The sequence below is a fragment of the Anguilla rostrata genome, chromosome 10 (assembly GCF_018555375.3).
Source record: "Anguilla rostrata isolate EN2019 chromosome 10, ASM1855537v3, whole genome shotgun sequence".
NCBI lineage: Eukaryota > Metazoa > Chordata > Actinopteri > Anguilliformes > Anguillidae > Anguilla > Anguilla rostrata.
The window spans coordinates 27373062-27389172 of NC_057942.1; the positions used below are offsets into that span (position 1 = coordinate 27373062).

The 16111-nt window shown below is 38.0% G+C and overlaps 1 protein-coding gene across 2 annotated transcripts in view; it reads left to right on the forward strand.

Moving 5' to 3' along the window:
* The window catches only part of LOC135233108 (mediator of RNA polymerase II transcription subunit 13-like), a 149872-nt gene that overhangs the window by 36240 nt on the left and 97521 nt on the right, over positions 1-16111 (forward strand). For both annotated transcript variants that reach the window (XM_064296305.1, XM_064296306.1), the window contains exon 2: positions 2452-2689. In XM_064296305.1, coding sequence (XP_064152375.1) covers positions 2452-2689 — 238 coding nt within the window. The remainder of the gene's footprint in view (positions 1-2451; positions 2690-16111) is intronic.

A 16111-nucleotide genomic window follows, 5' to 3' on the forward strand; every position in this document is an offset into this window, starting at 1 on the left:
TCCAAAGTGCAGTAAGACCTACAGTATATGTAGCAGTGTAGCTTAGGGCTATTGAGCAGTCCAATTTCATTCTCAGCAGAAAACTCTCAGCTTTTTAGATTCTCCTAGAGTAAAGATTTAATGTCAGTGACATTTTTTGCTAGCTAACTACATTTTGTTTTCAAATAAAAAGCCCTTGCTGGGATCAGCAAAAACAAGTGCAGGGTTCCTCTCAAGTCTTTGACAAACCTTTCTGCCTATTGCTTTGCTCTTTCTTAGCTGTTGCATATGTTAGTATTTATGGACATTTTATTACAGATCATTCGACTGTTCAACTTGAGAATGACTTATGAGGAGTATCAGTGTGAGAAATACATACGAGCTTATTCAAGATACACTACATGGCCAAAACTATGTGGACACCTGGCATCCAACATCTCATCCAAAATTATGGGCATTAATATGACGTTGGTCCACCCTTTGCTGCTATAACAACCTCCACTCTCCTGGGAAGGCTTGATACTAGATGTTGGAGCATTGCTGCAGGGATTTGCTTCCATTCAGCCAGAACAGCAGTGAGCAGTAGTAGTGAGGTCAGCCACTAATTGGGTGATTAGGCCTGGTTCGCAGTTGGCTTTCCAGTACCTGGAGTACCTGGAGGAAACCCAAAGAGAGAGAACATGCAAACTCCACACAGAAAAGCCCAGGCCGGAATAGCAATGTACAACGGTGCAAAACTGTGTGCGTAGTGAGATGACTATATGCATATGATGTGTAGGAGACTGTGTTGATGAGTCTCCCGGAACCATTGCACCTTTCCTCTTATATACTCAAAGATCAAAGCAAAATACCAAGTCATAAAATAAAGACACAAACATAACTAAATGGTACATTAATGATTTTGCTTGTGCTATCTCTAAGCATACCACATTGGGTTAACCTTTGTATCTGGCTGGGCGATGACCCATATGTGTCAATATCTTTAGTCAGCACCCCGCCATAAAAGACACAAACTTGTTTCCCATGACATTAGCAATACAAAACATGATTACATTGTATTATGGAGAACCTAAGATCCAGTAGGATTTTTTGCAACTGAGCACTGTCACTGTCACCTGCTGACTCCCTGTCAGCACAGATAAGTCTTCCTTTGGGGGACTGAAAAGAGGTAGACTTCTGGGAACAGCCCTACAGTGATATATTCCAATTAATTAAAAAAGAATGCCATCACTCAATTGATTAACTTTGTTTGTTGGGTTCAAGAACATACTGTATCAACAATATTCTTATGACTTCACAGAAAATATAATAACTATTCAGCTTCTTTAACAGCATCACATTTCATAGTTATTTATGCATGTGGGTGCATGTGGGAGAGTTAAATGAATTAGGTTGCTTTTCTAGAGGGCATGTCATTAGTGAAATGCACACAACCTGCTTGACTTGTCACTTTAATAGCATAAAGATAGAAGTATGTAGGTCTGAGGTTTGTTTTCAGTATTAACAGTTCTGCTGCCATTTAAAAATGAGATATTTTCAATGTAGGGTTTTTAGTCATTCCATGTGTAGTTACACTGTCTACAATGTAATTTTGTTGCAAGCATGGCCATGGCAAGGTTTTCAGTAGTTTGTTAGTCAAGTCACTGTGTTGTTCTTTTTATCCCTTTGCACGCAAGTTCTAAAATATATCCAATGGCCGCACAGTTTTTTTCAGTATATGCTCCAGCTGTCTTTGACTGTTACATCACACTAGCCTTTCCATGGCTGAAGCTGCCCTTGAAATGAGTGCCAGTTGAAATGAATTATGAATAATAATAATAATAATAAGAATAAGAATCACAAGAAGAAGAAGAAGAATCAGAAGAAGAATAATTGTAACCCACTTTTGCACCATTGTATATTGCCATCCCAGCCTGGACATTTTTTTCACTGTTGTTTGGATTGACTCAGGAATAGCTGTTTTGTTTACATGTTGGTAACTGTGTGCCAGAACTGGAAGTTTGGCATGATGGACCCTAAGCAAACTGGGTCGTAACAGCCTTTTCTGTGTTCTCACCGGCAAAACAGTGCGCAGACATCAGTATAACAAAGAATTTTAGTTTTTTCATTAATTGTGATAATTATGATTTTTTTCTCTCGGACCCTGTAGGCCCCTTGACAGTTTGTGCCCTGGGGCTTGAGCCTTGGCATACCCATGCATTAACACGGGCAGGAGGTGCCAGATCCATGCAGACAGGTCCCAGAATGCAGACATTAGCCGCAACAGTGAACATTAGACATATGGTTCACAAGATTCTCAATTTTTCATCGTCTTCCTTCCTCATCTCATCCCTTTTTTCTCTCTGTGCTTACCTCTATCTATGCATCCCCCTTCCTCCATGTCAGTCTTAAATTAAGTAGTGATGGCTTCTCTGTTCAGTTCCACGAAATGTCGTGATCAGACCGATCAGTCTCTGTCTCGTTCTTCCACAGGCGGAGCTCACTGGAATCAAATGGCGGCGCTATAGATTCCGAGGTGGTGGTGAATGCGGGCCTGTGATTTCGGCGCCGGCTCAGGATGATCCTATCCTGCGCAGCTTCACCCGGTGCGTGAAGGCCAACCTGCTCTGCGTGTGGCGGCGCGATGCGAAACCCGATGGCAAGGAGCTGTGGATCTTCTGGTGGGGGGAGGAGCCGAACCTGGCCGACATTATCCACAATGAACTGGAGGGTGAGTAGTGACTCTTCTGCGCAGCATCTTCCTCGATTTATCCCCCAGATTCAGTCAAATGCACTGCAGTTTATGGGCAAATGGAACTCATTTTCTTTGACACCGGCATCTTGCTTTTGGTATCTATTTATGGTGAGCAAAGTAGTAATGGAATAGTCCGGAAGATCTGACTGAATTGTACATACCCTTAAACAGTGCATTTGATTGCACTTTGCAAACCCTTAATCTCCCTCTGGTGGATGGTTTAAATCAGGGAAGAAGCAGTTTTGTTTGACTGTAGAAGGCTCACAAATTAGCATAGTATGCCTTAGATTCTATCAATCCTTGTTCTTTTACTCACAATTAAATAAGTGTCAGCATGGCAAGTTTGAGGTCAAGATTAATTCAGCAAGCTATGCTTTTGAAGAAAATGTGTGACAAGCACTTATGAATCTTTTACTCTATAATAGCAGTGTTATATTTGTGCAATTCTCATTTATTTCTTTGGCTGACTGCCGGTGCTACTATCAACTGGTTTGTCATGGTCTGTTTTTTTTGTTTGTTCTTGAGTGTTGGTTTAGTGGCTATACACAGTGGTGTTATGCCAATTTTCTATTTGCTGTCAGTTTTTCCTTTATGTGTACAGCACATGGAGATACTTCACCTGAAGAAGTGATTGGCAGTATGGGTTCTATTTATAGGAACATTTGCATTATCTGACTGCACATATGCAAGAATGTTGACCAGGTGGTTAGGAAAGCTCTTCTAGTGTGTTGTCAGCTTTGGCATACTGGATTTTGAGCATTGGATGAGATTGAGATCCACCTGAGAAGCTTGAAATAAGCACAGATAAAGGGTGTGTGATATGGTTCATACCCACGAAACTAATACATATGTGCATGAAATGGACTTCATGAGGTCAGGCATTTTACATGTCTCACTAACTGATCAGCTACTGGCCAGCTCTCTAATATCAATTGCTTTTGGAGTATCAGAGTAGTGCGTGGGAGCCAAAGGTGCCTTGACTAAGTGGTCTCACATGCTGTCACACTCATATGCATGTTTGCAAATCACACACAGATATACACATGCGTACATAAGGACATACAGTACTGTGCAAAAGTCTTAGGCACCTGTGAAAAAAAGCTTTACAGCTAAGATGCTTTCAAAAATAATGATATGAAAAGTTATAAATATCAAAAAAATAATATAAAGAGCAGTAAATAGTTAAAAACTAAATAAAATCAATGTTTGGTGTGACCACCCTTCACCTTTAAAACTACATCAATTCTCTTAAATACACTGTCCGGCAGTTTTATAAGAAAATCGGCTGGTAGGTTGTTCCAAGCATTTTGGAGAACTTGCCACAGTTCTTCTGCAGATTTTGGCTGTTTCGCTTGCTTCTGGCTCTCCCAGAGACCCTTGATCAAGTTTTTTATCTGAAAAGTAGTCTATTACTTAAAATATTAATTTATTTAACAAAATACAAAAATGTGTCTGTAAAATTTCAGTTTTTGGAAAATTCATGTTTGGATATCTCAAATTTGCTCTTTTCTACTGGCACACTAATGCAGAAAACAAAACAAAAAAAAACATCTACGACCAAATATATACTATATATTATATTTAAAAATCTAGGGTGCCTAAGACTTTTGCACAGTACTGTAGATACGTGTGTGCACATGCACATCCACACACAGAAACACACCTCACACTCACAAACATGCACACACACACACACACATGCAAGCACCATCAGACTGGCTGGTGAAAACGTAGTGGGAGACGATGGGTAGTGGGTGGGATTCTGGTATCTGAGATAAAAGACAAACCCCACATTTCTGAAGCATAGGCAATTTAAATATGGGGTGAATCATTGCAAGAAAACATGAGAGGATGTTGTGTGTATATGTGTGAGCAACCAAAGATCTTGTCTGACCCCAACCCACTTGTGTTGATGGACAGATGACCAAATCATGAAATAAAAGTGACATGACAAAATGAGGTGTTCCATTAAATGGAAAAATTGAATATAGAGCTACTTATATGTGTTATTTGGAAAAGCACCATTATAAATGTTTTTAAATTTTTTTATAAAAAGCCATTTTTAAATCAATTGAAATTGAGGATGATGAAAAAAGTAAGGGAAAATCCACAATGAGCTGGTCAGATCTGGCTGATCTCTAGCTGAAGAATCCCCCAAGGTGAAGCGGTCTCTTGTGTATGAAGATACAGCTGAGTATGAGCTCAGTGTGGCCAAGATACAGCTGAGCAGCTAATTCTCCAATTACTTTTGGTCCCCTAAAATGGAGGGACTATGTATAAAAAGGGCTGTAATTCCTACACAGATCAGCCAATATAGATGTAAATACCCTCTGACTTCATACTCATTGTTTTATTTCAAATCCGATGTGCTACAGATCCAATACAACAAAAAATGTGCCACTGTCCTAGTACTTTTGCATGTAACCTTATATTTCCGCATTTTTTCATATTATTATTTATACCCTAAAGGCATATTTATTTGTTTAATTTTGGTAAAAATAGGACTCCATACTACAATAGCCTATGAAGAAAATGAATCCAATTGAACGGAATTTCTGTACATTCTGTACAAGCTTATTCACTTTCTGTCATAGTAAATATAATGAATTGCATCTATGCACATAGCCTGTACCACTTCTATGTGATGAAGAAATCTCTCTGAATTACAACTGTACCTTACTTGCTCTTTTTTTTCTCTGACCCATAGCGTTCCCTCTTTTTAGACTTTCTTGTGAACCCAGGGATAAACACGCTGTTCCCACACATTCTGGGCCAGCTCACACTCCTCTTCTGACCAATGTGGTTAATTCATACTTTGTATTATGTTGTATATGCATGGAAATAGACAACTGACATAGTGGGATCCTAAAACAACTGCCATGGGTGTTATTAAAGTTGGTATTTGGCCTCCCTGAAGTCCTGTTTCTGTTTTGGGACCACAAGGAAAAGACCTGCTCACATCAAGCTGGTCTGGAAACATAGGGCTGAAAGTGCCAATGGGAGCTTCACTGAAGTTTCAGCTTTCAGTGAGAATCAGTGAATCTTATTACAATATTCACACTGCAGGAGAAGTGTGAACTTACAGCAGGCTTGCCGTACTATGGGAGCTGCCTTCTGTGTGAAAGCAGTTTTCTGGCAAATAAGGAGTACTTAGCCAGCTCGAGTCATCTTTCAAATCACAACTGATGGCTTATTGCCTCTTCTAAGCCATTATTTATTGTTAATAGAGAGGATGCATTTCCAGCATTTTGTCACATGGGAACTGGTAAAACAATTTATCACAATGCAGCACCATTATCCGAAGGCTTTGCCAATCATAGCACTCAAAAAGGGTTTCGTGCTTCCTTAACAACTAGTATTTCCCTCATGAGTGCTGGAGAACCGTGTTAGCAGCAGCAACAATGATATTCTATTATCTGTAGTTTAACTGTATCTGATTGCATCTTCATGAAACATCCTGCTCCTGTATAACCATAGTGCAAGTAGCAGACTGTATTTCCTGTGCTGTATTATCTGTTGCAGTATGATAGATTATAATCAAGTGAACCTGAAATTCAGATGCAATACACCAAAGTTGAATTTAAATAATTAACTTAATAAGTAAGACAAGGTAAATCTAATTTAACTTGTTCTGTTGTTGCTAGCTCTATTTTTCTAACTGACTTTGATGGTTGTTGTAGGAAAAGTTTCACTGCATAAAGTCTGTAAAATTAACGACATGTCAGGAGAGCTGACACAGACTCTTTGGAAACAATAAAAATGCAAATGTTTATAAGGTTATTATTTATGAAGAAGGGTCTCTTAGAAATCCATCATGGGTGACATTCTAGTGGGGGGATGGGACATATGCTTCTTTTAGCCAAAATATTGTTTCTTTCTCCTGGTTTGTCCAGGAAAGACAAGGAAGGTAACCCAGGAAGGTAGTTTTTGAAAACTTAATCTTAGTCAATACAGTGCAGTCTATAAAAATTTGGGCTGTGACACTGTTTATTTAAATTTAAATTAATTTAAAATAGAACAATGAATATTATGTTCTATTATGTATTATGACTGGCTATGACAATCTGCACAGATAGACAAAAACAGTGTAGCTTAATACAGTAGAATCCACGTAATTGCATAACGGATAATACAGGTATTTGCATAAAATTTCCAAATCCTGAACTATTTCTCATTCATTCAATTGTGAAGAGATTGCATATTAACATAAACCATTGGCACATATTTAGGATATTTTCATTGATATATGTCCAATCACATTATGTGATTGGACATATTTTTATGTATATGTAGTCGGCAGATGTGGCAAAGATAAACAAATATTTGCCCTAAAAAGACATAAAACCACAAAAATTAATGAAGGTAGATGGCTTCTTTTTGAAATCAAATGTGGCATGCGCAGTTATCTGTACTCTGGATGTTTCATTCTTTTATGCAATTAAGCGGATTCTACTGTAGTTAATTTACCATGTCTAAGGTTGCATGTAAACTTGAAAGCAGTCAAAATTTTATAACATGAAATGAAGTATATTCACGAAACAATTATACAAATAAATTCACTGACCATTTCTAATTGTCTTTTAGGTTTTTTGCACAATTTCTCCCATAGGCAGCTTGAAAAAAGCATTTAGGCAGCCTGTCTAAGACATTTCAAAGCAGGAAAAACCCTGCTTATAATAGAATTGTGGTCTTAATTATTATAATTTTTTCGTGATTGACCCATAATAATATACAAAGGTGAGGTAGACAAATAATTAGCCAATCAAAATTTAAGCAGCTAACAGTATTCAATACCCATTGTTGCCAAATTAAGGTCCTGTTTCGAGGACAATGGTAGCCTAGGGACTGGAATTGCTCATTTTGTTTGCGCAAGCTTTTTAAAAAAAAAAAACTTTTTTATTTTTAAACTTTCACTCAGTTTGATAATTTTGCAATGAAGCCATTTACATCATCATTGGTTTTGTAAATGGCATACCATGTAGGATTTCTTAGCTTGTGTTTACAATCAAAGACTTCATCTCTGTTTTCAAACCCACCCACTGATGCCAAGTAATTTACCCCACCTAACGTAGCTAGCTGGATAGCTGGAGGTAACATTAGTACCATGAAACAAGTGAATGTGAGCAACAGTAATAAGGCAGATTTGATTATAGCTTAATTATTATGTTGAACGTAATGAACGTAGTGATTTTGTCATTGTATTATAAATTTGAAATACACACAGGAAAGTCCATATTGTCGGCAGCTTCACATTGCCACTAACGCTACTTACAGGTCCAACAGAAAAACAAGCCAACTCCACATAGCTGTGGAGTTGGCTTTGTTGGCTGTTGTTGGCTAACTTCAGCTGACGCCACCGAGGAAAGGCAATTCCAGGGTTGACTCTAGTACTTGAACGAACCATGTCGGCTTGTCTTTTTGCTTTGCTGTATCTGTACTTCTTTGCTAGTTAGTTCTGCGGCCATACCAACCACTCCATACACAGAAAACAGTGCCACACCCAGAAATGTCCCAAACACATTTTAGAATAACAAATACAGGTAAAGGTACATGAATCTGGCAAATGTGTGTGAAAACAGAGAATGCCAGTGCATCATAGATATGCCTTAGCATTGGTAATTTTAGATTTTCAAGGTAACAAGACTAGAAAACCTAGTATATGGCTGGACCTAACACACCAATGGTGTAACTTCATAACTCGGCCGACCAATGGTGTAACTTCATCACTCAGTTACTCAGTCAGTCACAGACATTCGCGTTTGTAGGGTTGGCCCCGCTGTTGTGGTCCAGCCAAAAATCCTGCATAGTATGCCTTTAATAAAATGTAAAAAAAAAAATGCTGTGTACATTTTGGTGTCAAATAATTATTTTACATTTTAATCCACCAAAGTCTTAACTCAAACCCAGAAGCTCTGTCCTATTTTGGTGGCTTTAACAATGCAAATATATGAATGTTGAACATATGGGGCAAACACAAATATGTTTGATGAATGATTAGAGAGAGACCATCTCTACAGATGCCAGATTGTCTAAGATGCATTTCTTTTATGTACTCTAGAACCTCTAAAATATAAAAGCAAAGGGAATGATGGTCAATTATATGGTAATGCATGCCAATCTATAGAATTAAAATAATTTAAGAAACAATTATTACTCACATTACATATTATTTTGAAATAGGCCTGTCTTATTTTGTAGCCCTGCACTTAAAAAAAGAAGAAAATAATCTTGTGGCAATTTGTATCTCACTCAAAATCAGTTTTTTATAAGGGTGTGTACTTTTCAGTGACCCACTATTTTTGATTTTATTTCAAAGTGTCTGATTGTATTTTGATTTTTATTTCTGGAAGTAGGACAGAATTTACTTATAGTGCCCAGTCTTGTGGTACCTAACAGGCTACGCAGTGATGAATTTGAGACGCCATGTTCTTTAGGAAAACTGACCCCCACCCCTCTTGCTGTAAATTACAGTTACAGAAGCCCTGCAATGGGCAAAACATTGTATTACATTAAGTTAATTTATCTGGCACTTTTCCATGACTTACAATTTAGGAGAGACACAGGAGTGTTTATATGATTAATATCAGCAATAGTGCCAGACTTTGCTTACAACATTCTTAGATCAATGAGTTAAGATGCAACATCTGTACTAACCAAGAACCAAAATACAATTCTAAATACATACAGACAGCATCAATAACAATCCCTAAGAAGAAAAACAAACCATAAAAGTAAAAAACGTAGAAATACCATGAACGAAATTGGTACTAAAGGTGAGAGTGGGGAAGGGAGGGGAGCCAAAATGCAGTCTGAATGTGTACATCTTCAGTCTAAGTTGGAAGATGACCAACTATTTGGGTTTTTAAAGAACTTTATTGATTATATAACATTTCACAATACATCAAAAAAGAGCATACACAAATATTCCGCCATTGTGAGGCCAGCACAGATATGCATTATGATCGACATGAGCATGAGTTTCCTCTAGGGTTTTCTGTTTTTATCCTGTAGGTATTTTTTGTTTTTGTGTATATTTTTTCATATCTATGGAGTAACCATGTTAGGTGAGTGTTACTAATAAAGTCTAGTCCCTTTGAGACATTCTTTTTATCTGACAACAAATTGTACTCTTCAGCAATAGCTCTGCAACATGCCACTATGTCTGATCCGAGGCTGCTGTCTACTCATTTTGTATTTTGTTTTTTATCACATTGAAAGTGATTTGTTGTGGTTTATTGCCCCTTTTTTGCATTAGACTTGGGGGTTTCATGTTTGGTTTGGCTGGGATGGACCTGTTGGCAAGGGATCATCACTGTTGCATCAGTGAAATGTCATTGAAGTGAAGTGTTGTTAATATTACATTTTTATTACATTTAATTCATATTACAAATTGTGATAAAGGGAATCAAATCATGAATCAAAACTTTAGATTTATATCCCAGGAAGATGAAAGACCACAAACTTAAAAGCTATCGCAGGCCTCATCTTGCTCTTTCAATTCGCAGGCTATCATGACAGCAACTTGAGGCTTTTCTGAAGTGTGAAAAATGTACATATGGAGACTGCATTTTCTGGACATTATATTAGACACAACATGAATACAAAAATAGGTCCCGTGGTGACCTTGTTGTTCCATATAGCAACTTTTATAAACAACACAGTGACCTTTTTTCCCCTATATGTATACACCGATCAGCCACAACATTAAAACCACCTGCATTTTTCTGTTTTTTTCTGATTTAATATTTTATTTTTTCTGTTTGTAATCAAACAATTCACACATGGTCAAAGTGCAGACTCAGAGCTTTTATTAAAGGGTTTTCTTATACATTTTGATGTCACCATGTTGTAATTACAGCACTTTTTATACATAGTCCCCCATTTCAGTGTTTCTAGACAAATTAACATAATGTTTTGTATTTGGTTGCATATCATTTGCATGCCATGACTTCCTGATGTCTGTGACCTATCAACATCATCAGAGACTGGATATCTTATTTTCAGGTTGTCCTACTGTCACGTAACGGGTAGGGGGGACCCAAACGCAGAGGGAAAAAAACACAAACTCAAAAAGGGAAAATTAACAAAGACTTTACTTACAGGACAGGTAAACAAGCAGGGAACAGAAAAGGCCACGGTGGGCAAAAACACAAACTCAAAAAATATCTAATAAAACAGAAACAGGAACTCAAAAACACAGGCAGGGCAGAACACAGGCAGGCAGAGTACAAGGGCAAACAAACACAAACAGGTCAAAAACGCAGGCAGGTACATACGGTCTGAAACACACGTCGGAAACAAACACAAACGGGTCAAAAACGCAGGCAGGTACATACGGTCTGAAACACACGTCAGAAACAAACACAAGGAACCAGCACCCGAGTCAAGGGAACAAAGAACTTAAATAGACAGGGGGTAACAAGACACAGGTGAACTCAAAAAACAATCAAACCAGAAAAGGAGGGGATAACAAGACACAGGTGGGAACAATGATAGAATAATGAGACAAACAATAATACAATTAACAGGGGGGAGCAGGACACAAAACAGAAGTGCCGCCATCTGGCGGCCCAACAAGGGAAAGACAGACAGGAAAACACAGAACCATGACACCTGCAAGCGATACAAAAACTCTTTGCATTTGAATGAATGGGAATTGGGGGGTGGGACTAGATTCAGCTGTAAATTATGCTGATACAGTATGGAACACATTTGTTGGCTAAATGGCTTTAAGTCATCAAGGGTCCAAGGTATCAACTGAGCCTCAAACCACTGTGTTGCTGCGAGATATGCAGTAGATACTACAAGCATTGTTTCTCCTGATTCATTTTCCTGTTGGACTCAATGGAAAATATATTCAGGAGAAACAATGCTTGTAGTATTTACTGCATATCTGGCAGCAGCACGGTGGTTTGAGGCTCATTTTATGTCATTTGAATGTCATTATGTGAATCTCAAATTCTGCATTAAGTCATTTAGCTACTATACAATTAGCCACTAAGGTTCTAACAACAAATCAATACTAGCGACGTCCAATGAAAAAAAAACGTTGGTAGTATTATATGCTGCATAGTCAATTCCATTGGAGATCCACCACAATGGTGAAATAATGCAAATGACATGGCACATGCTATCATTTGTTATCATGGTACTTAAACTTTGAAGGGCTAGTGAAGTGCATTTTGGCTCCAATTTCAAAGCATTAGGATTTTATGGAAAAAAACATTTTTGTATTAAATTTAAATACTAAAGATTGCTCCACCCTGCAGATCAATAAAAATAGTTTGACAAATACATAACAAAATTTTAGTGAAGTTTTTAGTGGTACTATGACTTGGACCACAAAAAAAAAAAAAAAAAATCTTAGAGCATGGCACAACACAGTCCATGGTCAATATCAGTTGTTATTGCTTTCATTTTCCATAATAAATGGGAATATATCTGTCAGTATGCTATTTATAATCTGTTTTTGAAAAAGGAGTAAATAACAATGACAATGACAAAGTATATGACATATATGTTGACCTATATTTAAAGATAGTCTTCATTAATCTTTTGGAAGGGTATGGCTGATTTTTCAAACATAGAATACTATGCTACCAGATCCCAAGGGCATTACTGGGAAATGCTGACACAGGACTTGCATTGTCGCATTGTAGCTTTTCCTATTCGTTTCTCCCTCGGCTGCTGTCTACACAATGCAGCTTCAGAAGGGGATGGAGCATGCAAGTGTTTCCCACAGCTGTCTGCTGGCAGGGGGAGGGTTTTTTTTGGATCAGCGTTATTCTGAACTCCTCTCAAAGACAGAGAAGGGCGTCCTCATGAAGCCAGCTGAGAGTACAGTTTGTGGAGGATTTCATGTTTCACTGCACAGCATGGCTGAAGCGCTCTCTGACCTCCGCCGACCACAGCTGTGATGAGCGCATTGTTTGCCCGGTAACAGCATGACTGAAATCAGTGCACGACAGCTTTGATTAGAGCTAGTCAAGATTTCTAGTATTACAATTTCTAATTTGTCCTTTAAAAAAATTCATATGTGTCTGCTGCTTAAACAATGCACAAATACAAGTAAACTCAGTGTATTCGAAAATAATTCTCCACCAAAGCATCAGTGTAGCACAATGGTGAGGAAACTGTGCCGTTGACTCAGGTTATATTGTACTGTAGGTAGGGTGCATCAGTAACAAATAGCTGTATAAATGGATTGTACATAAAGAATTTAAGCTATGTAAGCTGCTCTGGATAAGTGGGTCTGCAACAGTCTTCTGCAAAACAACATTTAGCTCATTTAACAGATCAAGGCGTAACTGATTATTTCTTTCTGTGTGGCTGGCCAAAGCAATCTCTGTAGAGAGATATTTGGTGGAGGTGTAAGTCGGTACACCTCTACCCTTCCTCAAGAACTACAATGGCCGGGTAATTTGAATTTGGAAATGTCTTCGACATTGGCGAAGGGGGCGTTGACCATACTCACATCAGAGAGAGATTCTGGGCAACTACTAGCTTTGGATGAGGTGGGGATATAGTATGGATACAGGAGCACATTAGCAGAGTAGACCAGAGACTGAAATCCAACATGTGACACACTGACACATGTGTAGGCCAACTATTGTTCATTTATTGCTAGATAGCATCAGATTCCACATTTGAATCAGAGTCAAGTTGGCTAACTTACTGCTACTTGCTTTTGCTGCTGCTGCAAATGCTATGCCATGCTACTATGTACTATTATTAATTACATTTGATAAATACTTAAGAATCTTACCCAGAGACTGTAAGCCTACATGCAACCACCTGTGCCTACAATGAACATTGGGCTATTTAGCTATAGGCTTTGGTGTAATGGCTACTCAACCATCAGATGCATGTATTTTAAGAGCACAGAGGCTTGACAGACAGTTCACTGAAAATATTTAAGTCCATGCTTGCCGTAGAAGGACAGTATGAAATGAGTAACTGACCCAAACCTTGTAGACAATGCAACTACGCATGAAGTGGCTAAAATTCTGCTTTCAAAATACATTTTTAACTGGCAGTAGAACAGGTAAATTGACTCCAAATTGATTTCTCAGGCCCACATAGGCTAATTCTGTCTTTAAAATGTCAAGCAGGTTGTGTTGCTGTTGATGCATCGTTTAGAAAAGCAATGAAAAACTGCAATGAATGAACAAGAGGCAAGCATGATAGATTATTTTTGTTGTTTAAATGCGTAGATGTGGAGAATATCCATATCAGCTCTCATACATTTTGTCTGGCTTAATGCCTTCGTATCGTCACCCGATTCTCTCTCACCACCGGAATTCTTCAAAAATGGCTGTTTTGCCGTATTTATTTTGATAACCAAATATTTTACAAGTTGTGACCGTATCTGAAAAACTTGCTATGAGTCAACTGTATAAATCACAATTATTCAAATATTAGTTACTCTATGTCAAACCCATGCATTTTAACCTCACTGAAGTGGCATTTTCTTTTTATTAGATCTTTAGCAGTAAAACAAACTCAACTGAACACATACACCTAGATTTTTTTTCTTTAGTGGCCAGCTTGCTAGTGAGTAATTTAGCCTCTCTCTAACCAAGTAGTAATGACCAGCCCTTTTGTATTCAGTAGGAGTGGCAACCTGTGACTGCCGTTGTCTCACGCCAGTCTTTAATATGGGAGGTTCTGAGAGCATGCACAGTAGCTTGGGGCTATGTCTCTGCACTCACTACAGGCAGAGAGCTGGTTGTGAGCTCATTTTAATTAGGAGGGCAGCTACTCTTCTACAAGTTCAAGTTAATTTTATGGTGGAATTCTCCTTTAAAATATGTGTGTCGATTGGTGATAATCTGAGTAATTGCATATATGTGGAACTCTGATATCTAAGGGGCTATTAAGTATGAATATATCATCCAGTTGTTGAGATGTTTTCAGAGGAACCACAGAGTTAAAAGCATGAGGAAAGCTAATGCTTGCCTGACTCTCTAAGTTCTCTTAGTTCTGCCATCGCTCTCATGTTGGACTGCTGCCTTGACTTGGCTTTTGCTTCAGTGATCTCACCATCATAGCCAGTGAACTAAATTTAAATCTTGAGATAATCCATGGTGGAGAAAAAAAATACACAAATAAACAGGAGGTTTACATTGTCTGATTTGACAGATTTTTCTTTTGCTTTCATCTGTTGCCTCATTTCAAATGTTTCAGATGAATTCAATGGTTTAATTACTCCATGAATCCTGTGTGACCTAAAGCAGACAGGATGGAGTGTTTTTTTTCTATTATTTTTGAGAATATACTGTACCTTCTTAGAGCTTAAGGAGCTCTACTAATTTATTATGCAACAGCAAGAACTATAGATGTTGTGCCTACTATGCAAATAAAAGAAAACAAGACCAACACATGTTTGGCAAATGCATGTACCTGGTGAAACTGGATATTCTTGCGGTCGAAAAGGGGAAATACATTCAGGATAGCTTCTGATGGTGTTCAGCCAGTTCTGTAGATTTATTTAGGAAAAACACACACACATAAAAAAGAACTGAGTGACACAAGAACCAGTTGCATATGATATGTTTGAAGGAGAGAGGCTTTCATGCTGTAGGAATGGCGAGGGTATGGTTGTGTGATTTCTGGTTATATTTAATCAAGTCTCTCTTATACTCTTGAGCCTGTCTGGCTCCACATCTGTATGAAGTATGCCTTTTCTTGGCTTGGCGCACTGTAATCCAATCATTGGTGCATTTTTCTAACGGGTGTTGCAACAACAAAATTCACCCACAGACGGTGAAGTAGAGGAGAAACCGTTATCTTTAGGCTTTTTAAAAGGGGGAAATGTGTTTGAAAATTTTTATTTTAAATTCATTCGGTGAAATTCATTTAATTTATTGGCACATTCAGCACACTGAGGTAGGCTTAGGCCAAAACGTTTGTGCATGTCGGGCCTTCATACGTGGATGCAATAAAACAACAGTTTGTAATATTCTAATGAGTCTTATCCATTTCTCCCTTTCTTTAATTTTAAAGGATTTAAAACAATTCCTGCTCTCTAGTAATTTGTTAATCCAAACGTCAGCTGTTTCTGGGGTCAGAAATTTCCCTGCTTGAATACAGATGGTTTGATCCAGTTTAGGGTGTATTTTTCCTAGAAAGCTGAAGAGCTTGAATCATGGGAGGGCGTATGTCTTATCTGAACTAGTATCTCTTGTAATGCAAAGCTTGAAATATTTTGATATTATTTACGGACATATGTAAGATGGATTTCTTTGCCTATTCTTTGAGCAATAATTACAGCTCTGTGCCAGTGGTCAAATGCCTGATTAAGAGGCTATTTTCCTGCAATTCCAGCTAGCATTATAAATCACATTAGATAGTTACAATCAGGCTTGTTACTGTTATCTTTATACATAATTTTTTTTA